Here is a 25,674-nt window from a genome sequence, read left to right as displayed (position 1 = left end):
TTTTTCTAAGGGATATCCCGTGAGAGAAACTTAATCCTTCTTTTATTTTTTGGTTTTGAAGACTTTGACTAATACCAACTTGGACATATGTATAGATTGAAAATGTTTATATATATGTTTATATGTTATTGTTGACCCTGCAATTCAATTTGCAATGTGTAATATCAAAGTTATTCCAAGTGGAATAGTCTCTGAAGACACTACTTAACAATATTTTTTTGGAGGCTAATCACTTAATTTAAGTCATTTTAAGTACTTTTGACACTTATTGGTAGAAATGGAAAAATAATTGATAGCTAAAAGTTATGAGTCCTGACTTGTTAGTGGGCTTAGACATCTTTAAATTCAGAATTTAGTTCAAAGCAAAACATACAAGTTGTTCTTTTTCCTATCTTTCTAAAATATCTTAAATCATCTAAATTAGAGTAATATTGAAAAAATTATGATCAAAATATAAACAGAGCACTTGGCTGGTGTCTCTCCTCATTCGAGGGGGTTGTTCCTTGCCCAAGATAGTTGCTCCCTATCACTCCCCACTCAAGAGAGTCTCCCCTCACCAAAAGGGGCCTCTCGTTACCCAAAAGATGTTTCTTCTCACCTAAAGGGGCAAATATGGACCCCCAAAAGTTACTAAGTGTAAATTTTAGAGTCTCATGGTCAATAAGAGCTTAATACTTAGAGAACTGGTTCTTGCCTTCTCTCTCTCTCTCTCTCTCTCTCTCTCTCTCTCTCTCTCTCTCTCCCCCATGGGGAGCTATGCTTTCTCCACTTCCTTCATCATCATGGAGAGCTATGCTCCCTGCCCTCTCTCTATCTTCACTAGCTCCCTGCCCCCTCCTTCACTACCAGTTCCCAACCCCTCTCTCTCTTCATCACGAGGAGCTTTGCTCCCTGCCCCTTCCTCTTGTACTCCATGGGGACTATGCCCCCCACACTCTCATTCATGAGCTTAGTCTTAACCCAACATTTGTCAAATTCTCAAAGTGTCAGGTTAGCCTTGTGGACAAGAGGAGAATACCCTAGGAAGCTATGACAAAGGAAAATTCCGTCAAAGCAAGCACACCTTTGCCAAGCTTGAGGATGAGTAGTGGTTGTTCAAGATGGTACAACGAGTACAAATAGTATAAACACTACCTACCGACTGACACTCGACTACTACTACCTCCACTACCCACTGCCATGCTGACCAACAACGTACTATCAAGATATTGTCTCCTAACTTTTCGTGATAGTTAAAACTTTACTAAAAACAAACACTTTTAACAAATACTTATAATCTGGGATCACATAAATCTAGTTACAAAATATTTTACATCATAAGATAGCAAAAGTATCGTCTAATGACATTTACACAAGTATGCTAGTGGTTGTTCCGAGAAACGCAACCCTCCAGGTCTAGACAAGTAGATATGTACAATCTTCACCAATCTCCCAACTCAGTGCTATTCAGCTTTGGATTTTTCCTTACCTACACATAACAATGTATATGTGAGTCAACAGACTCAGTAAGAAAATCATACATATAAATACAACATATATCCATACACTCAGTTACCATAAGTCTACTAATTGCATCCAATGCATATATTGATCAGATCCATACGTTCGTGTTTATAGTATGATTAACCATAATACCAAACTAATCCCAACACTCCAATCATAATGTTAGTAGCATTAATTTATACTATTCGATACCCTCTAGGACTAGATATCGGTATCTAAATACAACTCTATGTATATCCATACTGCTATCTCTAGTATACTAGGTAAATAGTATCATAATACATGCATAACTAAATATGTGTATATGTGCATCTGAATACTTTTCTTACCTCAAATCCAGCTTCAGGTGTGCTAGTCAACCTTAGTGGAAATTCATATCAAGGAGTGATGGCCTAAGTCACATTAGCAGTAAACTTTGTAAGTGTCTATTCTAAAACATCTCTAATATCTGTATACAATCCAGGGTTTTCCTATCAAACTACGTGGTGAAAACACCCTAAAATAAAAAACATATTTTTCACTCTAAATTATGAATCATGTTGTAAAGCTTTTTAAAAGCTTTCTAAATGAAGATCGAGGTAAAATTTATGGCTAAAATATGAAAAATTGGCCTTACCTGAAACTATCAAAGCAGAGTTCCAGTTGTTTTTTTTTTTTTTTTGATTTTAAAGCTCTAAAAACCTGATTAAAACTTATCCAATTACCACCAAATTTTCTAGACTAGTCTATAATGATAATTATAACTGAACTAGCAACTAAAAATATGATTAAATCCACAACATAAAACTTACCATTAAAGCTCCCAAGTTTTAAACTTTAAAGCTCAAAACTAATTTTCAAGCTTAAACTCAGCCACTCAACATCAATAATTCAGAATCACAAAGAACTAACCCCAACTTAGTACAAATCAAAACAAATTAATAATTTTATTATCTACACAAGCCCCACATCTAACTATCTAATTCCTTTACTTAAAGGATTACTAATTAATAAACTATGAAAGACTTACCATTACTCCTCACTGTCTTCTACTAGAAATGCATCAACGCCTAGCTTTGATTCTTGAATTGGAAGAAGAAAAAACTTAAAAATGGAGAAGGTTTTCTAAGAATAAATTTATGTGTTTGTGTGTGTATACCTTTGGTCAGCTAGGAAAACCCAACAATGAGGGTTTTTATTGTTTTATTATTTATTTATTTTTTTTTTATAAAAACTATGTTTATTATCATCTTAATAAAATAATTACCAAAATGCCTCCATATTCTACAATCTCCATAATTATGCTAAGGACATAATTGTCTTTTACAAATTACCCATCACAAATAATAATTTATACTCATAAACTAATTTGCGGTACTGCTATAATTATTACTGTGACTTTACGTTAATCTATTGAATTTTTAGTGTTGCGCTTATATTCTATATGTTTATATATATTTATAATTTTATTATTAGGGAAGATAACTTGGCAGTTTAGATTAACAATCATCTATAATTTTTACTGTTGCGCTTATAATCTATGTGTTTATATATGTATAATTTTATTAATCATCACCTAGACGCATAATCAAATCAATTAAACTTTAAACAATCAAACAATTAGCAATGACAAAATTAACAAATCATGACAAATAATCAGAGAAGAACAGGGATGAACAGAGTATAAAACCAGAAGTGAAAACAAAGAAGGAAATAATAAAGTCAACACGGAGATATATACTGGTTTAAATCCAATACATCGATATGATTAATTACTCTACTCCAATTTTGGAACACCACTAAATGCTCTTTATTGATTCAGAAAGAACAGGTACAATACAGTTGAGATTGATTCTCTGATGAGTTCTCTCAAAGTGTTTCAACTCTCACACTCTTCCGAAAGAATCTTCTTCATCTATAGAACATTCTTCATAAAAAATTCAAACCCAATCTCTCTCTTTTATCTGTACCTTTCTCACTTTTCCCTCAATCTTCTCTCTCTATCTCCAAACTCAATCTAATTGTTGTGTCTAAAATGGTATATATAGGTTTTAGGTTCAAGATCCTAAAATCGGTTGCTATAAGAAGTTAAGTTTTTAAGTTAGTCAGGACTTAATAACCTTAACAAACTCTCCTCTAAGCGAGATCTCCATGTATAGGTGCTTCCGAAAGCGTGTGTGAGGACTTCCAAAATCACAGACCAAAGCACTCATAGGAGGAGCTTCTTGAATAGAGCCAACTGGAGTCCACTATCCAGAACTCCTTTCTAGGAAGAGCCATCCGGAACTCCTTTTTGGAGAAAGGTTAGATTTCTTGAGGACCCTTCCCAGAAGGACAAGAAAACCTTCAAGGACTACCTAATTTTGTGAGTCATGAATAACTTTTCAAGAATAATTTTTAGAGATTTTTTTATTTGGGGGAATTATTCCACAAATGAGATAGGAAGTATATATAATTTTGAAGTAATAAGTAAAACATATATTTTTTTTTTTGTTGTGGTTGAAGTTTATTATTTTTTCCAATACTTCATATGTAATAGAATGAAACGAGCATATTATTAGTAAGACTTCATAATGCAAGTGAATAACAAGATAAATAAATAATGAAAATGTGTATACGTACTATCATTATCTCAATTTTTATATTAATATAATATAATATATATACATGAAGGGATAATAGAATAAGATTATAAAAAAGTTAATGTGTAGAGACATCTTCATAATACTATGAAAGTGTGTTTTACTAGACAATAATACACTACAAATTTTTTTTACTTTTAATCACAACAAAATTTATGATTAAAGATAAAAAAATTGTGGCTAATTATAATTATCATTGTTGTGTTGTAACTAAAAGGTCAGTGGCTAAAAGTATTAGTCACAAAATTACAATTTGTTGTGACTAAATGTATTTTTTGTCACAATATTTGTTGTGACTAAAACTAAATTAGTGATAACTTGTAACTAAATACTATATTTTAGTTACAAGTAATTTTTTATTGTGACTAAAAGTCACATTTAGTCACAAAAAATTTATGTAGTGACTAAAAGGTTGTCACTAAAAGTAACAGTTTTTTGTAGTGATATAATTTGTTCATTTTTTTATTAGTTTTAAAAATATTTAAAAATATTTGATATTGAATATGTGATTTTTTTTGAATGAAAAATGTAAAACTTCATTAACCAACAAACTCTGTTACCAAACAAGGTAACAAATCAGTAGGAATAGACTCCATACTGAAGGTACGATCAGGATACAACTTAGAGGCTCTAGCAAAGCTATGAGCCACTGAATTAGCAGATCGTTTAACAAAAATAACCTCAACGGTACTCAAATCCGCAAGCAAATTTTTACAACTTTGAATGACTTGACCAAACAAAGAAATCATACAAATAGAACTACGTAATGCTTGCACAACCCCAAGACAATCACTCTCCACAGTCACATGATGCCATTGCTTCAATTTGATCCAAGTGAGAGCTTCCTTGACAGAGATAGCCTCGGCAAGGATTGGTTCCACCATGTTCATCGCCAAGATGGTTCGGCCCTCAATTAACCAACCTCGATCATCACGCGCTACCATACCCGACCCAAAAGACCGCCCATCATCAAATAAAGCTGCATCTACATTAACCTTAATGCTATTAGCAAGAGGAGGGGACCAATGCTCTGCACCATCATGAATCTGATCATCAGAGTATGATGTGCCAAGGACAGAGTTTTGAGCATTATTCCATTGATTAAGGTAGTGTTTAGCAAACCCAACTATATACACTATGAATAAGGATCGAAATACCTCCAACCATTGAATCTTGAGCTTCAAACCCACATAAGCTTTGATCTGCAAAGGAAATTGACTACCATGGGTAATCGGGCTTCCTCGCTCTCTCAACTCTCTTTAGATGGAATTTGCTGTTATGAACAGAATGAGTGAGGAGCTCGGGGACCGAGACCCTATATTTATAGGTGAGATACTCCATCAGTATCTATGCCACATTAATTGTCAGAATATTATGACAATTAATTCAGGAAATCAAATCAGGTAATGAATATAGAAATCTGACCATATATAGAATATTACGTAATTGATTCTGTCCAGAGTCAATGAATATAAAATATTCATTTATCAGAATCAATAATATTATTTTATTTCCTTAATTAGAAATATTCTAATATTCTCCCACTTGGTCAGCATTTAAACTAAAACATTCAAACCCAAACGTTCCTCATTATATAATAAACATACGAATCATAGCGACATGTCCTCATTATAAGTCGAGTATTATCTTCCATGTATTACGATATATTTATTATATAACAATGTACTTTATGTGGCAATGTACTTAAGTGAATAAACCCTAACCCTTATGTTTATTCAGGTCCTCTTACGATAATTTTCTCAGATGAAATTAAGGTGCACATAAATATGAGAAAATATCGAAATTAGAGTTTCATTAAATAATTTTTGGTTGTACAAATAAAAAACTGCATATGGGTTAACTGAATCCCATATTTACTTTATGATCCTTGAATTTGTGTTGCGGCATGCCTTTAGTCAAGGATCTATGCGATCACCCAATTCAGTTTGCGTGATTAATGACCACTTATCACGCCTTTTTATGGCTAAATACTTAATGCCGATATGCTAGCTTCGACCAGTACTCTTAGAGTTATTAGCCATAAATATTGTAGCTGAATTTATCGCAAAATTTTCTTAATGGCCTAATGAAACTGTAATTCTGAACTCTAGGCCTACTATGAAACTCTATAATACATCATACGAGATGTATCCTCAAAACAATAAATGAATCTGACTTCTATAGTGAAATAACAATCAAGATTCTCTACAATATAACTTACTGGTAATCTTAAGGACGTAATAAAATATTGATTTACGTTAATAAATACAACCAGTGAAGTATGTTAGAATCTAATTGGTTAACTATATTTCCAGATAGTCAATTCATCTTAAAATATGTATGAATATAATTTTTAGTATCTTAAAGATACCTCATCACTTTGTATGAAAAATAAAGTGGTCTTAACTTTAGTTATTCTGATACTACTTAACGATCCTGAAACAAATGTAATGCAAAGTCTTATTCAAACTCTTAGGCATACATTAGGCTTCTAAAATAGAAGCAAATGAATGTTCTTAATTTATTCTCACTCCAGATCATTTTTCAGATGCTGGTTCGAGTTAAATTTATCACACTTAAAGATAAAAGTTATATCAGATGAATAATACATAATTTTATTTAATCAGAGATGCTGTGGCTACTCTCTAATTAATTAAAAATATATATATTATTTATATTCCTTATCTCAAAATAATAATTTGAGATATGAATTATTTCAACTTATATAGAAAACTTTTATCATCATTTGCAAGTAACATATTGTCTACGTATAAAACAAATATTACTCCCACTAACCTTCTGGTATATAATTATTTCCATAATTCTCTTTTCGAACCTAAAGGAAAAGATGATATAATACCAATTTGTGAGATGTTTGTTTTAATCTATAGGTAGACATCTTAAGCTTGCATATGTTCACCACTATTAGAGAAAAATCTTTATGGCAGCTGTATACCTTCTTCTCTAGTTCACTGTTTGGAATTGATTAATGAATTGAAACAAGCAACAAATGCCAAGGTCTATAATAGAATCTTTTATAAAAACAAGTGAGAATGTAAATCTCATTTGTTATTGATTCTTAGTTCAAAATGAATTTCTTAGCAATGAATATTCTTTTATATCTTTATGTTTCTCAATGTTGCCTAATGAAAATATTATTGGTGAAAAAACCTATGCTTAATTAATGTTCTCCACCCCATTAGACAACTTTACTAAAGATAAACTTTATTGCTATTTAAGATATTCATTTCTTCATTCATGGCATATTGTACTACAACTTCAATTCTTTATCATTCTATAATTTAATTTGTGTCTCAAATTAATATTGTAGTTGAACTCTTATTGTACAAAATGTAATCACTAGAAAACATTGATCTTACTGTTCTAATAAGTCATCTTAAGGATGGACCAACAAACTCTTAAAAGAGCAAATGGTTCAATATACATGTTATTATAAGCAATTACTAAATAACATAACTTATTAGAATTTTATCAATGACTTGTAGATTATTAATGATTAGTTATGAATTCTCAATAACCATTAACCTTAAGGGTTGTTGTGAATCATAATTAATCTAGCACTTGAGGTGGAAGTTTGAGAAAATATGAATGATCTTTCTTAGAAACTAGGTTCCTAGATTGATCACTCCCACTGATCAAGTCAATTCTTAATTCCACAGTTCTAGTGTTGTGAGATGGATAATAAAATATGTAACCCTTAAACCTTATAGCTTTTCAAATGAAATATGCTCATTTATGGTTTAGGGCCCAGATCTTTTCTTTGACAATTGTACTCTAACTATATATGGGTATTTATAAAATGTGTACATGTCATCAAGTCGGTTTTCAACCTTATCACAACTCAAAATATGTTTGAGAAACAACTTTGGTTAGAACACGATTCGATATGTACACCCCATTGTTGAGTATCAATAGACAAAGATTTAGGAAAGATTGGAGTTTGCTATGTAGGCTCCACCCCATGTCCAAAAAATGCTTAGTTTCTTAAATCTGTTACACACTATAATTTGGGTGTACCAAGCATATGTATCGGGCAATGAACCCATGCTTTTAAAGAAACTTTACAAATACACTGGGAGTTTATCCATACTCACGAATTTTGATGTAGTATTCTCCATTTTATATTTGATCTCACTATCTTAATATGCAAAATGCACCATTTCTCTACTTAAGATTTAAATGTCTTTGAAACATATAAATCCATACTTTTGTAGAAAAATTATTTATGTGAGTAATCGTTAAAAAAGAGATGCAAAATTTGAGTCCATGTCTTCAAAATTAATTGACTTGTATGATTTCTAATATGATAGAATTCTAGTATGCACCGATTTTGACTTGTTGGAATACATATTCTTAATGAAATTCACACAAGTTCTAAATAAAGTTAGTAAAATCAAGTGTAATGAAGATCCCCACCATTTACTAACATTTATTCTATTTATGGAGATATGTTCCATAATTTTTGGTGCTATAATGTAGAAGAATTCTTATTAATAACACATTTCTTATTGTCAGATTGAACTTGCATATCTTTATGAGTGACATCATTTGTAGTAAAGACCTCTAAATGTGTCTAAATCAAGTTTCAATAGAATCTTGGAACATAAAGGTCTTTGCCAATTTTAAAACAAAGCCACTACTATATTGCTTGTTCCTTAAACTTCTAAATGTGAGAACTTATCTTGTCTGTGGATAAGATTTGCTCACAGTTACTGACTTTCTTAGGTTTATTTGTAAACCTCAAGAAATTTATGAATGTGGAATAACAATCTAAAATAATCCACTATGTGTTAATAATCACATTAACTATATTAGAATGAATTCATACACAATAAATTAAAATTTATTGGTGATAATAAAGTGTGATTTATTTTTCTTAATTATACAGTAAAAACTGTACATTTTAGATTAAGTTATCAGAATAAATTTTTTGGAAATTTCTACTGGTATGGAAGAAATTTATGAATAGTGATGTAATAAAATTACATATATAGTTTTGAGGTTTAAATGAATCATGTTTTTACCAATGAATAAACATGCTTACATATGAAATCTTATTAAACAAAAATTGCCTGTGGGCTAAATTTTTAATTTAATAAGATTAGATTTAGATGTAGATTATGATAGATTTACACAATTTATGAAAAACTTAAAGTTTAATATTTCTATCTTAATGAAAGGTATGAAACACTTAATTATTTATAAATGTTTCAAAATTTTATACTTTATGATAAAATTATTAAATTAAATCTACATAATTTCCTGTGGGATAAATTAAGAGAATTTAATTTAACATATTAATCATGTGAATATAATAAAATCCCTGTAGGGTAAGATTATTATGTTCACATAATTCATGTCCATTATGTGATCTTAATCCACTTAATATATATAATTTTATATAATTAAGGATGCTGTGGCTACTCCCTAATTATTTAAAATTATGTGGTTCACTTGACACCAAAGTATAAACTGAAGATTAAAATTTTATTAAATCCAAAATTGCCTGTGGGCTAAATTTTAAATTTAATAAAATTATATGAACTTTATGATAGATTTAATTAAACAATTAGTTTAGGAAAATGAAGTTTATTATCTATCTTTATTAAATTTGTGATAACACTATTAAATTAAATCCCCATAACTCCCTGTGGGGTAAATTAAGAGAATTTAATTTAACATATTATCCTAATTAATTATACAAATATAATAAAATCCCTGTGGGGTAAAATTATTATACCTATATAATTAATTACAAGTTATGTCCATTAAGGTGAATTTTAATTAATATATAATTTTATACAAATAAGGATGTTGTGGCTACTCCCTAATTATATAAAATTATATTTTCACTTTGACATTAGGTATTGGGCTCTACCTAAAAGTAATTTCGTTATTAACATAGTAGACAATCACTGAGATTAATGCTCCTAGTGTGGTCGTCCGAAGATCATTAAAAACCGTTCTAGATATGAGCATTTGTCCCAAATTCATGTTTTCTTATGTCAAACCACAAAATTACTTACATTTTATTCATATTTTATTCATTTTAGGAAGTTTTATGAATATTTTATGAATAATTTTATGAAGTTTTATGAAACTTAATGTGCTATATAAAATATTCAACCTATCTTAATGTTTGAATATTTCTAAATATATCTAGCACTATAAAAAGAATTTATGTATAGCATTTAAATCATACAAATCTAAATTAATTGCATTAAACATAAATTTGCCAAATAAATACAAATTAATACAATTATTGTATGATAAGAAATTAAATGCTTAATTCCATAATATATAATTAATTATGCATTTATGACCATATAATATCTTAAATATTTATACTAATAATTAATTTGTATAAATAAGGTAATTATACAAATTAGTACAATTAATTATATGGAATGAATTAAATGCAAAATTAAAGACTATATTTAATGGCAGATTTTTCAAATTTTATTAATTTAAACAATAAATTACATAAATTTGGTAATAAATAATTAAATGCACAATTATACAAATTGCACAATTATTACATGCCTAAATAAATCATGTAATTAATTACCATATTAAAACAAATTTCCATTTTCAGTTTATACTAAATAACATATTAATTCTAAATATATGTATTAAATTAAAAATGGAAATTAATGAATGTAATTTATTGACTAAATTAACAATAGGAGAATAATTTATATTTCCAAATAAATAAAAAATATATAAAAAAAAAAATCGAAATTTTTTCCCTTTTTTTTTTTTTTTTTTTTTTTGAAAAATACACTGCCATAAACGACATGATAAAATTTCCTTAAACTTCCAAAAATCATGAAATCAATTCCAAATGAATCTAAATGCAAAAATTAAGACATTCATATAGATTTTATGCATCGAAAATACATAAAACAAAGACTTTAAAAATCACCAAAATTTTCTGAAAAATAATTTTGAGATTTCTTTGTTTTTTCAAAGTGGATTTTCATGCTTAGAACAATCTATATTAATATATGAATGTATTAATACATATACAATATATATATAAATATATATACATATATATACAGAAAAATAAAAATACTGTATGTATATATATAAACAGAATGTATATATGTATATATTTGTATATAGCATTTAGATATATAAATAATATATATATATATACAACATATATACGTAATGAAATGAAGAAAAAATATATATATATATATATATGTATATGAATATATATATATGAACTGAATGAATAAACAAGTATATATGTATGAAAATATATATGTATATATATAATTGGGATTGAATGAATATGAATATATAAATATATACCCCAACGAAAATAAATATATATATATCAACACTGAATTAAATATATATATAAACACTGTATATACGAGTATATATATATATATATATATATGAAACTCAAACTAAAATCAAGGCAGAGATAAAAACCGCTCTGATACCAACTGTTAGACATTTATATATATAAACTGAAATGTATATGTTTAAGTATTAAGTGCGGAATTAATCAAACATATATACACTATGAATAAGGATCGAAATACCTCCAGCCATTGAATCTTGAGCTTCAAACCCACATAAGCTTTGATCTGCAAAGGAAATTGACTACCATGGGTAATCGGGCTTCCTCGCTCTCTCAACTCTCTTTAGATGGAATTTGCTGTTATGAACAGAATGAGTGAGGAGCTCGGGGACCGAGACCCTATATTTATAGGTGAGATACTCCATCAGTATCTATGCCACATTAATTGTCAGAATATTATGACAATTAATTCAGGAAATCAAATCAGGTAATGAATATAGAAATCTGACCATATATAGAATATTACGTAATTGATTCTGTCCAGAGTCAATGAATATAAAATATTCATTTATCAGAATCAATAATATTATTTTATTTCCTTAATTAGAAATATTCTAATACACTATCCAGAACTCCTTTCTAGGAAGAGCCATCCGGAACTCCTTTTTGGAGAAAGGTTAGATTTCTTGAGGACCCTTCCCAGAAGGACAAGAAAACCTTCAAGGACTACCTAATTTTGTGAGTCATGAATAACTTTTCAAGAATAATTTTTAGAGATTTTTTTATTTGGGGGAATTATTCCACAAATGAGATAGGAAGTATATATAATTTTGAAGTAATAAGTAAAACATATATTTTTTTTTTTGTTGTGGTTGAAGTTTATTATTTTTTCCAATACTTCATATGTAATAGAATGAAACGAGCATATTATTAGTAAGACTTCATAATGCAAGTGAATAACAAGATAAATAAATAATGAAAATGTGTATACGTACTATCATTATCTCAATTTTTATATTAATATAATATAATATATATACATGAAGGGATAATAGAATAAGATTATAAAAAAGTTAATGTGTAGAGACATCTTCATAATACTATGAAAGTGTGTTTTACTAGACAATAATACACTACAAATTTTTTTTACTTTTAATCACAACAAAATTTATGATTAAAGATAAAAAAATTGTGGCTAATTATAATTATCATTGTTGTGTTGTAACTAAAAGGTCAGTGGCTAAAAGTATTAGTCACAAAATTACAATTTGTTGTGACTAAATGTATTTTTTGTCACAATATTTGTTGTGACTAAAACTAAATTAGTGATAACTTGTAACTAAATACTATATTTTAGTTACAAGTAATTTTTTATTGTGACTAAAAGTCACATTTAGTCACAAAAAATTTATGTAGTGACTAAAAGGTTGTCACTAAAAGTAACAGTTTTTTGTAGTGATATAATTTGTTCATTTTTTTATTAGTTTTAAAAATATTTAAAAATATTTGATATTGAATATGTGATTTTTTTTGAATGAAAAATGTAAAACTTCATTAACCAACAAACTCTGTTACCAAACAAGGTAACAAATCAGTAGGAATAGACTCCATACTGAAGGTACGATCAGGATACAACTTAGAGGCTCTAGCAAAGCTATGAGCCACTGAATTAGCAGATCGTTTAACAAAAATAACCTCAACGGTACTCAAATCCGCAAGCAAATTTTTACAACTTTGAATGACTTGACCAAACAAAGAAATCATACAAATAGAACTACGTAATGCTTGCACAACCCCAAGACAATCACTCTCCACAGTCACATGATGCCATTGCTTCAATTTGATCCAAGTGAGAGCTTCCTTGACAGAGATAGCCTCGGCAAGGATTGGTTCCACCATGTTCATCGCCAAGATGGTTCGGCCCTCAATTAACCAACCTCGATCATCACGCGCTACCATACCCGACCCAAAAGACCGCCCATCATCAAATAAAGCTGCATCTACATTAACCTTAATGCTATTAGCAAGAGGAGGGGACCAATGCTCTGCACCATCATGAATCTGATCATCAGAGTATGATGTGCCAAGGACAGAGTTTTGAGCATTATTCCATTGATTAAGGTAGTGTTTAGCAAACCCAACTATATCATCAACACGAGTCGTCTTTCCCTTCCAAACCAACTCATTGCGCGCATTCCAAATGGCCCAACACACAGCAGCCACGAGAGCCTTTTTTTCAGCATTCAGCTTGCTGAAAACCAAGGTGCACCAGTCAAGAAAAGAAATACTTGTGTCACTAGTAGTGCCGATGCCCACCCTATTCCAGCATAATTTGATCACATTGCAAGTGACCAAACAATGAGTAATGGTTTCAGTTTCCACCCGGCAAAGAGGACAGAGAGAGCTTACCTCCACATGTTTAGTTCGAAGTTGTATCATTGTCGGAAGGCAACCCACCGCCGCACGCCACATCAGGTTTTTGATCTTGGGTGGTAGCTTTAAGCTCCAAAGTTTACTCCAAAAGTTGTTATCATTAGACTCGTACCATCCACCTTTAAGCCTTTGGAGTAAATTATAAGCACTTTTAACCGTATAAAAGCTCGAGGTCTCTTTAGACCAAACAAAATGATCTTCCAAGTTGTTGTCACTCAAAGGAATGGACATGATCAAATGTTTATCCCTATCAACAAAGAGATCATCTAGAATCTCCACATCCCACCGGGAGCCATCCGGAGTTAGGATGTTGCTTATTTACATAATTTTTGTTAATAAAATAAAAAATAAAAGATTGTGGAACTTATTAGGTGGGTTGGGAGGAATGAAAAATGTAGAAATTAAAATGAGAATGAGAATATGGATAAAAATAGAATGAAATAATTAAAATTTAAAATATATATAAAATAAAATTGATAAAAAAATTATTAAATTTTTTTTCATGTTACATTAAAATGGTTTTTTTTTTTTTTTAATTTTAAAATGAAATAATCATTTCACAATAGTGCAAAAGATATTTCATATAATATTCTAATATTTAAAAATATAACCAAACAAAGAAATGAAATAAAATTTTATTTTCATTCCTTTTCATTTTATTACTTCTAAGCAAACGCTAACTAGGCGTTCGGTTGGGAGGAATGAAAATATAGGAATAGGAATGGGAATGGGAATAAGAATAGGAATGGAATGGAATAAAATTTAAAATGCATAAAAAAAATTGATAAAAAAATAATTAAATTTTTTTTCTTGTTACATTGGAATGGTCATTCCTTCCTTTTTAAAATGGAATAGCCATTCCACCAAAATGGTGGAAAGAGCATTCCATTGGAATGCCATTCCAATACTTTAAAATGCAACTACACAAATGAATAGAATGAAAATTGTTTCCTTTCTATTCCTTTTCATTTTATTACTTCTAAGCAAACGCTAACTAAGATTAAGAGTTAGATAATTCATTAGCGTATTATAATTTAAGTCTTAAGATTATATAACATTTTATAGCGGATTTAGTGGCCTTCATATGGTAATATTCGATCATCACTAAATAATCGACCTCCATGGATACGCATCATCAGAACAAATTTCAGTCACCAAAACTTTTAATTGTGAAACCTTTGTTACCTGCTCGTACCAGTGGGTGAAAGATATTTCCTTGCCAAAAAACTCTCCAGTAAATATTATAAAGTCATAATTCATAATAATTCTATTCTTGAAAAAACAATTAATAAATAATTAAATCTAAAAAAAACCAACTAAATAATTTAAAGTTTAAAGTGACAACAAATAAGAAAACTTGTACATTTTTTTTATTGAAAAAGAAAAAGCTACTTTCTTAATTTTATATCGTGAGAGAAAGAGAGAGCTCTCTTTTGGAGGCCGGCCAAGAATGTTCATGGGAAATGGAAATTATTATATGTTGGCAAAAACATTCATGCAAGCAATGGCTCCAAAAATCAGCATTGTAAAAAATAAACAACAAATCATATAATTAAAGTGGTAATGTAATAAGTTTAAAAAGAATATTATTGTCAATTCCAATGGACATTATTTTTTTTTCTTTTAAAAAATGCAGGCATTTCCGTCCAAGAGAGGCCAGACTACTATTGATCATTGATCAATATAATATATAATATGGTGCCAAAGCCTATAAATAACCAAACAGTTCAACTTATAATGATCACCAGTCATCATTTAATTAATATCACATTAATAATCAATAGTATCATTAGTCATGGGCTCCTCCAAGTTTATTATTATCTTCATTAATATTGCTATTATAGCTATCTCATTGGTTCCTTCAATTTCAGCAGTTGATTACATTGTTGGGGATGAAGCAGGGTGGACAACAAACTTCGATTATCAAGCTTGGGCTCAGGATAAGATGTTTTTTGTTGGTGACACACTAGGTAACTATTTGAAAGAAATAATAATTGGGAGTTATTATTTAATCACTCAAAATAAATAATTATTATTATTTTATTTTTTGTTTCAGCATTCAACTATCCGGCGGGAGAACATAATGTTTTCAAAGTAAATGGTACGGATTTCAGACAATGCTCAACACCATTGGGTTCAGTGCCATTGACGAGTGGAAACGATGTGATAACATTAGCAACTCCGGGAAGAAAATGGTACTTGTGTGGTGTTTCTCAACATTGCTCCCTCGGCGGCCAAAAGCTCTCTCTTTATGTGATTGATCAGTTTGCATGGTCTCCCATGTACCCACCAACTCCAGCTCCATTACCATTTCCTGGTGACATATAATACTTAATTTTTGGAGTGTTTTGATTCTTATTAATAATTAGGTTTTGTTCAAGAATAAATGTCATATCCTTGATTATTCACTTGTTAGGGTTCGGTATTATGAGATCAATAATGTACTTGGGTGAAAGGATATAAATGAACGCTTTATTAATAATCAGTTTGAAATATGGTTATTACGCCAAATAATATTTACTTGTATTAGATCGGTGATACTATAAAAGGTTAAAACAATAAAGTGCCTCTTAATAATATGAGTCAGGGCTAAGTGATATCCAAAAGGACATGAACTTTAAGATACTGTGAACTTCCACAATCGTACTCACAGACTTGCCAAGTTTGAAACCCCAACTAGTACTCATACAAAATATCGTGACTTTATGAATTTGAACCAAAAATTCTACCAAGTAAAAGTTGGTCACAGCTGGATCTGCAAAATGATTGGATTCTTTCAAGACAAGAAGGTTATCATCAAAGATCCAAGGCCCTCCTTCAAGCACGTGTTTGCGATCCGTTAAGAGAGAGAATCGAAAGAGAAAGATATTCTTTTCATGTACCTTCACTTCATAGGTGCTTTGGACTTTCCAATAGAAACGAGCCTGTAAAGCCTTGTAAACCAGAGAGAAAGTGACCAGAAACAGAGAAGAGAAAGAGAGAGAGCAGTAAAGGAGTAATGGAGAGAAAAGTGATCAATGGAATGATGGAAATGCTCAACTGAATAATGTTGAGCTTTGGACCTTTATTTATATTGAATAATGGTCAGAGACCTTACAACAAGAACTTAATAACAGAAATCAAGATGTTACACTAAAGCAAGAAAATGCAGTTAAAACAGTTTTTGCAAAATGTCCTAGCTGTCATAACCAACTTATCCAAGTTGGTTAGAATCTGTTGAAACTTGCTGAGGTGTTGGTTCAATATCCCCCCTCAAGTGACACGGGTGGACACCAAGTGTCAACTTGTTTCTTAGAAATAGGAATGGTGAGACAGACAGGGGTTTTGTAAATATGTCTGCAGTTTGGTTGAGGGAGTCCACATATCTGATGTCGAGTTGTTGAGCAAGGACACGATCTCTGACAAAGTGAAGGTCGATCTCGATATGTTTAGTGCGAGCATGAAATACGGGATTGGAGGCTAGAGAACCAGCTCCTAAGTTGTCGCACCAAAGTATCGGACAGCTTGAAATAGGGACTGATATTTCATTCATGAGGGATTGTATCCACATTATTTCAGAGGTGGCTAAAGCTAGTGCTCTATATTCGGATTCAGTGCTGCTTCGTGCCACTACTTGTTGCTTTTTTGAACACCAACTTATGAGATTGTTGCCAAGGAAGATGCCATAGCCAGAGGTTGATTTGCGGTCATCTGGGCACCCTGCCCAATCTGAATCAGTGTAACCATTGATGCTGAGAGCAGGGGCAGGAGTGAATACGAGACCGAGGTGTATGGTGCCTGCGAGATACCTGAGAACACGTTTGCAAGCCCCCCAGTGTTCTGTAGTGGGTGTTTGCATATATTGACTCAAACGGTTGACAGCAAATGAGATGTCAGGCCGTGTGTTGCATAGATATTGAAGAGCCCCGATGATGCTCCTGTACTCAGTGGGATTTGGTAGAGGAGTGCCGGAGTTTATGGACAATTTGGAGCTTGTGTACATTGGTGTGGACTGTGGCTTGGCATCAAGCATCTTGGCTCTTAGTAATAGGTCCCGTGTATACTTTTGTTGAGTGAGAAAGATGGTGTCATTGTCCCTGATGACTTCGAATCCCAGAAAGTAGTTTACTGAGCCTAGTTGCTTGAGGGCAAACTGATTTTGTAAGGCATTGATGATGGCATGAATGTGTGTAGGATTATCACCTGTGATTAGAATATCGTCTACATAGACTAATAAGAGCAGCAGAGATGTGTGTTGTTGTATAAAAAACAAGCTTGTATCTGATTTTGAATTGTGAAAGCCCCATTGTATTAAGGTGGTTTTGAGGGTGTCAAACCAAGCTCGAGGAGCTTGTTTAAGCCCGTATATAGCCTTGTTGAGTTTACACACATGTGTGGGATGTTGAGCGTCTATGAACCCGGGAGGTTGTGCCATGTATACTGTTTCTTGAAGATCACCATGCAAAAATGCATTATTAATATCGATTTGTTGAATGTCCCACTTGTTGGTAGCTGCCAAGGTAAACATAATCCGTATGGTGCAAGGTTTAACAACCGGACTGTATGTCTCAAAATAATCAATTCCTGGAGTTTGTTGAAAACCTTTGGCGACTAATCTTGACTTGTGTCTTTCAACCGAGCCATCGGACCTGTATTTTATGCGATGAATCCATTTACAACTCACTATTGGTGTGTCTGCTGGTTTAGGAACCAAGATCCAAGTTCTATTTTTGATCAAGGCTGTCATTTCTTGGTTCATAGCAGAGTTCCATATGGGATTGGCTAAGGCTTCCTTGATGGTAGTTGGTTCAGATCCTTTATTGGAAGTGGTAAGATAAATCTTGGGTTTAAAGATGCCCATATTTGACCTGGTGGACATGGGATGGATGTTATGTGTTACTGGGGGAGCGGCGGATGAAGTGGCAGAATCGGTGTGCTGGTGTGATGACTGGTTTGATGTATTGTTATGGTTGGTTGGCTCAGAAATGGTTGGGGAGGGGGTATGACTCAAATTGTTGGTTGACTGGGGCTGTGTAGGTGTGATAATGGTGTTGTGATGAGTATGTGGGACACGAAAATCATTGGGATCTAGGAGAGTGGTGTGAGTTTGAGTTGTAGGTTTGGATGGGGAAAATAGACTTTTGTATGGAAACTCGGTTTCATTGAATGTTACACTTCGGGCAATATAGATGCGACCACTAGAGTGGAGACATCTATATCCCTTTGAGTTGTGACAATACCCAAGAAAAAGACATTTGGAAGAGCGGAAGGATACTTTGTGATTTTCATAGGGCCTTAATAAGGGAAAGCATGTGCAGCCAAAAACCTTTAAAAGATTATAATCTGGGGCATGGTGGAATAGCATTTTATATGGGATTTGGTAGTTGAGGTTGGGAACAGGAAGCCTATTAATTAAATAGGCAGCTGATGTGAATGCCTCCCACCAAAAGGTTAATGGCATTTCAGCTTGGGCAAGAAGGGTAAGACCGATATCCACAACATGTCGATGTTTACGTTCGACTCGACCTTGTTGTTGATGTGTGTGTGGGCATGAGTTTCGTCTTACAATGCCTAGGGTGGTGAACAATTTATACAAGGGTTCATATTCTTTTCCTAGGTCCATTTGGACACTCTTTATTTTTTGTTGAAACATTCGTTCAACATAAGCATTGAAATGGACAAATAAAGATGTGGCTTCAGACTTGTTTTTCATAGGAAAGAGCCATACAAACCGAGTATAGTCATCAACAAAGCTGAGATAATATTTGTATCCATCCTTGGAAGGATAAAATGAGGGTCCCCATACATCAGAAAGAATTAATTCAAAGGGCATAGAGGTTTTATTTTCAGTTTGTGTAAAGGAAAAATGATGTAACTTCCCTACTTGGCAAGCATCACAAAAAGGAACATTGTTACATTTAGTATTTGGGGAGACTTGGGATAGAACTTTTGCTAGAATTTTGCTTGAAGGATGTCCTAAACGACAGTGCCATACAGAGGATGTCTTGGACTTGTCATGGACAGGATTGCTACTTGTAGTGAAATTGTATATAGCTGGTTTGACTGTGATCTTGGGAGGCTGTTCAACAGGTTGACTTGTGGGTGGGGAATGTGGCACTTGAAGTCGGTAAAGACCTTCAGTTAGGGTACCCCGAAGAAGTGCTTGCTTCGTGTTCTTGTCCTTAACAAGACAACAAACATCATCAAATTCAATGGTTACATTATTGTGCTTAGTGAATTGAGATATACTTAACAGGTTCTTGGTAAGACTTGGGACATGTAAAATATCTTTGAGAAGTAAAGATTTGTGAGGAAATTTGGTGGGAATGGAAGAACAACCAATTTTATTTATGGAGAGATTAGAACCATTACCAACTACCACTTTTGCCTTGCCTTTGTAGTCTGTTGAGTTGGTGAGAGTTTCGGATGTATTGGAGATGTGGTGAGTTGCCCCACTGTCCAGGTACCATGCTCCTGAGGTATCATTTGTTGCTGCAGTTTCAGATAATAGAGCTTGGGGTGAGTCATTAGGTGCAGTCAATGATGATCCTTGGTTTGGGGGAGGGCCATTGAATGTAATATCGAACCTATGATAACATTTGAGACCCGTATGGCCAGCTCTGCCACATAACTGGCAGATTGGTCTGTTTCCCCTTCCCCCTCGATTGCCATAGTTTCCACGGCCTCCTCGATTGCCCCTGTAGCCTCTTGATGAGTTTCCTTGATATCCACCTCGATTTTGTGGTGGCATGTTTGTATTGGCAAGATTTGCCTGTATGTTGGTGAGGGAATCCGTGGTGAGTTGATTGAGTCGCATTTCGTGACAATGAAGCATAAACTGAACTTCTTGGAGGGTGGGGTTGTCGATTCGCGAGGTGAGATTAACAACTACCGATTCGTACTCCGATCCAAGACCACCGAGTATGTATAGAATCAAATCATCATCAGATATTGGTTGTTCTGCTGCAGCTAAAGAATCTGCATATTGCTTCATCTTTAAGAAGTAATCATCAATGGTAAGTGACCCTTTCTTGGTGGACTGCAATAAGCCACGAATTTGCAGTAGTCTTGCTCTGGATCTTGTGGCGAACAATTGATTCAGAATCGTCCAGATCTCGGCCGATGTTTGACAATGAATCACATGAGCAAGCATTGCCTCAGATATGGAATTCATTAACCAATGCATAATAAATTGATCTAGACGAATCCATTGTTGAAAAGCTGGGTTTGGGGTATTACCTGCAAGATTTCGTTGTGGTTGAGGATTTGTTCCAAGCAGGTGGCCATCAAGATTGTACGCACGAACTGCAGCAAGGACTAAAGATCTCCACAGAGGGTAGTTTGATCGATCAAGTCTCAGATTCAATGGGAGCAGGTTGTTGTTGGGTAAAGCAGCTGGTGCAGCTGCATTTGGTAGCAGATTTTCTGGAGCTTCTGGTCGATCGGTTGCCATGGCTCTGATACCATGTAAAGCCTTGTAAACCAGAGAGAAAGTGACCAGAAACAGAGAAGAGAAAGAGAGAGAGCAGTAAAGGAGTAATGGAGAGAAAAGTGATCAATGGAATGATGGAAATGCTCAACTGAATAATGTTGAGCTTTGGACCTTTATTTATATTGAATAATGGTCAGAGACCTTACAACAAGAACTTAATAACAGAAATCAAGATGTTACACTAAAGCAAGAAAATGCAGTTAAAACAGTTTTTGCAAAATGTCCTAGCTGTCATAACCAACTTATCCAAGTTGGTTAGAATCTGTTGAAACTTGCTGAGGTGTTGGTTCAGTACATATCTTTACCCACCAGCAAGCTAGCGAGCGCTATTCTCAGCCCCCTTCGCTAATAAACCCTTATCAATGTCGTCACAAAACTCATCCTCATAATCCTCCTCACACTGCTAGAGTTATCATATAGGTTGAGAAATCCTCCATAATGCAAGATGAGAAACTACATACTGGAAAACACCCTACTCTTAGAAAGAAAAAGTCTATCTGAACCTCTTTGCAATTATTCTAATATTTCAGAGCATTTTAAGGTGCGGCTTGGTTTGTTGGTAAGTTAGTGATTGACAAGGTGGGTCGTAGTTTGTATGTTTGAATCTGACAATATGGTAGTTGATTTGCCAGGCTACTCTTGCTTTTTTATATTAACATTCTTATATCCCCACACATTAATTTAAAATGGGGGTATACGGAGGTGTATGGACAACCTGATCAATGTTTGTGTGCTAGTTTTTGGACGTTCTTCTCTTAGTTTGTGAATGGGTTCAAATGGCCTTTGTTATGTGAGGAAGATTTATTATTTAATAAAATTCTTTCTCCTCGTCAAAAGAAAAGGTGGGGCTGTTCGTGACCCTGGTTTGATGAATAATTTCAAGAAAATTCTTGTTCATGTGGGGCTTGCTGATGAGTGCACATTTGTTCACTCATTCCTCGTCAGATATTAATGAATTAGTATTGATTTCTTAAATTTTGTGTACTTGGGAAATTTTGAGCTTTAAAGATTATAATACTACTGTTGTTTATGGTTTTCCTATAATACTTGGCAAGTTAGGAGCTGACCGTGTAGCGCTAAGACTAATGTTCTGGGAATAATTAATAATGATAAATTTTCCTAAGAGTACAAGGGAAATCATTAGTCACGGTCCCTTCAGAAGAATAAGCTACAGTATTATTCCACCTCCGAGAGTCAAGTTTATCAAGAGATGTGGTAAGAAAAAGGAATTGGTCCGATCACCACGAGTCCAAACTAGGGTCACTATATATAGATGCATTAAATGTAATATGGAGGAAACGTCTGCAAATTACCTTGAAAAGACGTGTCAGAGGTTTAAAGCCATCATTCTCTGATTTCACACTATCCAATATCCCTTATGACGGCTACACAATGAACAGTCAAATCATCTGTGTTGTACAAAATAGGCAGACATGTACTATTGTTCAAATTTAAGAAATTGTGCAAGTAATACTCATACAATTACGACAATGGTGACCTTTTTACTATCTTTATGAGGCCATAAATATCCCAAACTACATTGAGTTAAGGGGTCAAGAAAAAAAAAATAGATAGTGAGAAACTCTTTGTAGACAACTACTACATTAATATATATATATAATAGTGTGGCTCGTGGACTAAGGCTCGAAGGTTCTAACTCTCGAAACTGGATTGATATTATAAATAAAAAATACAAATTGATGTGAGACAATAAAATTTTGATATTTTTCCTATTGCTATAAGGTGTAAAACCAATTGGTTATAAATAAATATTTATAATCAAGAGGGATGCAAATTGCATTGTGGAGAGATGCACATTATGTCTTGTATGTAAGGAATTACTCATAAAGCATATATTTATTTTGAATAGACTTTCTTTTGGTTTAATTGAAAGACTAATATTTTAGGACAAGCATGACACTGACTGCTCATTACGGTCTTGAGTTATATCAAATGGACTACTAATGTGTCATTTATCAATAGTGATATTGATGACAAAAGTTATATGTGCAACAAGAATACTTTGTGTCCAAAGATCCAAAGAATATGGTTTGCAAATTACGAAAATCCATGTATAAACTAAAGTAAGCTTCTCGTCAATGATTACACAATTTTTATTAAGTACTCTCATTTGAATTTTTTTGAGATAAAAGCTTTTGATGATTGTGTATATATCATAGGTTCAGTGGGAGTAAGAATATGATCATGGTATTATACTGGTAAAAAAATTACTTGCCACTGATGATATACCCATTTTGTATTAGGAATTCAAGATATGTTCTTGAATTATAACAAAAGAGATATATTAATAAAGTATTCAAAACTTTTGGCATGAAAGATATTATACCAGGCGAAAGGCTTGTAGCTAAAGAAAATAAGTTGTCTAAGTTATTGTCTTAAAAACAACCTTAGAATTCAAGAAATATAGAAGATTCTTAATTTATATTGGAATCTAATATATGCTCAAGCATGTATGTATTTGTACTTAATATACATATTAAGAATGTTGGATAGATATTTAAGTAACCATATAAAGAACTTTCGGTATGCAGCCAAATAAGCTATAAGGAATTTAAAGAGAATAAAATATTATATGTTCACTTTATCATAAATCAGAAAACTGAATATTTTGGAGATCATTAAGATTTCTGATTCTCATCTTATAAAGTTTTTAGTTGTGAGATTTTTTTTTTGTCACACATGGCTGTAAAATTAGGAATGGTATTAAAAGCTATTAAAGATATATGTTGTGACAATAAATTAATCAGGTTGCATTTTAGTAACAACATGAACTCTATAAGGTCAAAAGGCACATTGACTTTGAGCTAATTATTGTTAAAATGAAGTTCAGAGTAATAAGGTGTCTATAGAACATACTAAGAACAAACTCCATATTTTGTGTGATCCAGATCATTAAGAATATACCACTTAAGGCTTTTCAGGAGCTTATTACTCATATATGGATATGGTATTATTTAAGATTGTGCTGGTTTAGTGAGAGTTTGTATTTGAATGGTTCTATTAAGCTAACACATATTTATAGTGTAATTATGCAGATAAAGTATGGACTTAAGTTTTGAGTACTCTGAATATTTTCTTTCTATTAAGGTTAGAAAGAATTAATAAAGAATTGATCTCAATTAAGGAGGAACAGTTGAAAATAGGCATGCTAAGATCACATTTGCATGTAATTTTCATGCTACGCATCCATGATTGATCTATGTTATTTGATTATATTGATATACGTGACCCATTGATGGGTTTAGCTACGTTAAATGTTGCGAAAGCCGCTTTGATCCTATGTTAGTATAATCAATGGACGAGATTGTTTTGAAATACCTATAATTATAATAGCAAAAGTTAAGGGCTTATAACGTTATACACTATCAGAAAATATATATAGCCCAAGTGGGAGACTGTTGGATTAAAATGCTCAATATAGGCTCATATGTATATTAGTGTATTGCTATTTGAAGTTTGACCCTAAATAAAGTAATCATTTTAGTAATTGTGGGTCATTGGGTATTAATGTGTCATGAGCTAAATGTGTAGATACCCTAAGCGATATTTCTAATTTGTTGAGGGGATAAATAAGAAATACTTAAAATTAATGACGTAGCTATGAGGTTATAATTTGGTAGTGGTCCCCCAAGAAATAAGAGCCAATTTCTATTTTCATCTTCCCCCATCAAGAGAAAAAATTAGAAAACCCTAAGTCTTGTTTTCTTGGAAGATCATTACCCAAAGTCATCACAAATAAAGATTATTTCTACAAGATAGATTAAGATCATCACTATTAAGGTAAGCTTATCATTCCCAAATATATAGATTCACTTATTGGAACCATCAACAACTATAGTTGTTTACTACAAATCATTTGAGCAAATTCATGAATATCCCCTCTATTCAATGTCTTGTTTGCGAGTTAGCTAAAAAATCGCATAATCACCTGTTCATAGACTGTATTTTTACTACGAAGGTTGTTGCCGAGATTGATTCTTGGTTGGGTGTGCCACAGTGGCCAAGGGACCTAAAAGAATTGATTCATTATTAATTGGTGTTCGATTTCTGACAATAATATGAGAAATAGAGTACTGATCAATGTTGTAATGGCTGTTACTATTTACATGATTCGGAGTGTGGAAGTTGATCCTCTAAACCAACTTACTATCCAACTCCTTAAACCAACTAACTTAACTAACTTTCGGTTATGTTAGTTAGTTAGTTGGTGCTATTCTTGTTTGAGTAAGGGCCTATATATATAAGTCTAGTCTTTTCATTTTAAAAAGACAAAACAGAAGGTA

At 32.4% G+C, this 25,674-nt stretch overlaps 1 protein-coding gene and 1 long non-coding RNA gene across 2 annotated transcripts; one reads left to right on the top strand and one right to left on the bottom strand.

Moving 5' to 3' along the window:
• Nucleotides 1–1,257: 1,257 nt before the first annotated feature.
• On the bottom strand, nt 1,258–2,681 carry LOC115717259 (uncharacterized). The gene is made up of 2 exons (XR_009688078.1): nt 2,513–2,681; nt 1,258–1,895 (listed from the first exon to the last, which is right to left on the bottom strand). It is a non-coding gene; the product is annotated as an uncharacterized LOC115717259 (long non-coding RNA).
• A 12,809-nt stretch (nt 2,682–15,490) lies between these two features.
• Nucleotides 15,491–16,245, top strand: LOC115717946 (blue copper protein 1b-like). The gene is made up of 2 exons (XM_030646913.2): nt 15,491–15,869; nt 15,956–16,245. The coding sequence occupies exons 1-2, from the start codon at nt 15,695–15,697 to the stop codon at nt 16,225–16,227; spliced, it is 447 nt and encodes a 148-aa protein (XP_030502773.1). The 5' UTR covers nt 15,491–15,694; the 3' UTR covers nt 16,228–16,245.
• Nucleotides 16,246–25,674: the final 9,429 nt, after the last annotated feature.

Source organism: Cannabis sativa, chromosome 5, assembly GCF_029168945.1.
Source record: "Cannabis sativa cultivar Pink pepper isolate KNU-18-1 chromosome 5, ASM2916894v1, whole genome shotgun sequence".
Lineage (NCBI taxonomy): Eukaryota > Viridiplantae > Streptophyta > Magnoliopsida > Rosales > Cannabaceae > Cannabis > Cannabis sativa.
Note: the sequence above shows the minus strand (reverse complement) of the source record. Positions and strands in the feature narration are given on the sequence as shown.

Excerpts from the sequence above, each read along its gene's own strand:
- LOC115717946 (XM_030646913.2), top strand. The coding sequence starts at position 15,695 with ATGGGCTCCTCCAAGTTTATTATTATCTTCATTAATATTGCTATTATA. Across the intron at positions 15,870-15,955 it reads TTTTGTTGGTGACACACTAG|CATTCAACTATCCGGCGGGA; the intron begins GTAACTATTTGA and ends TTTTTGTTTCAG.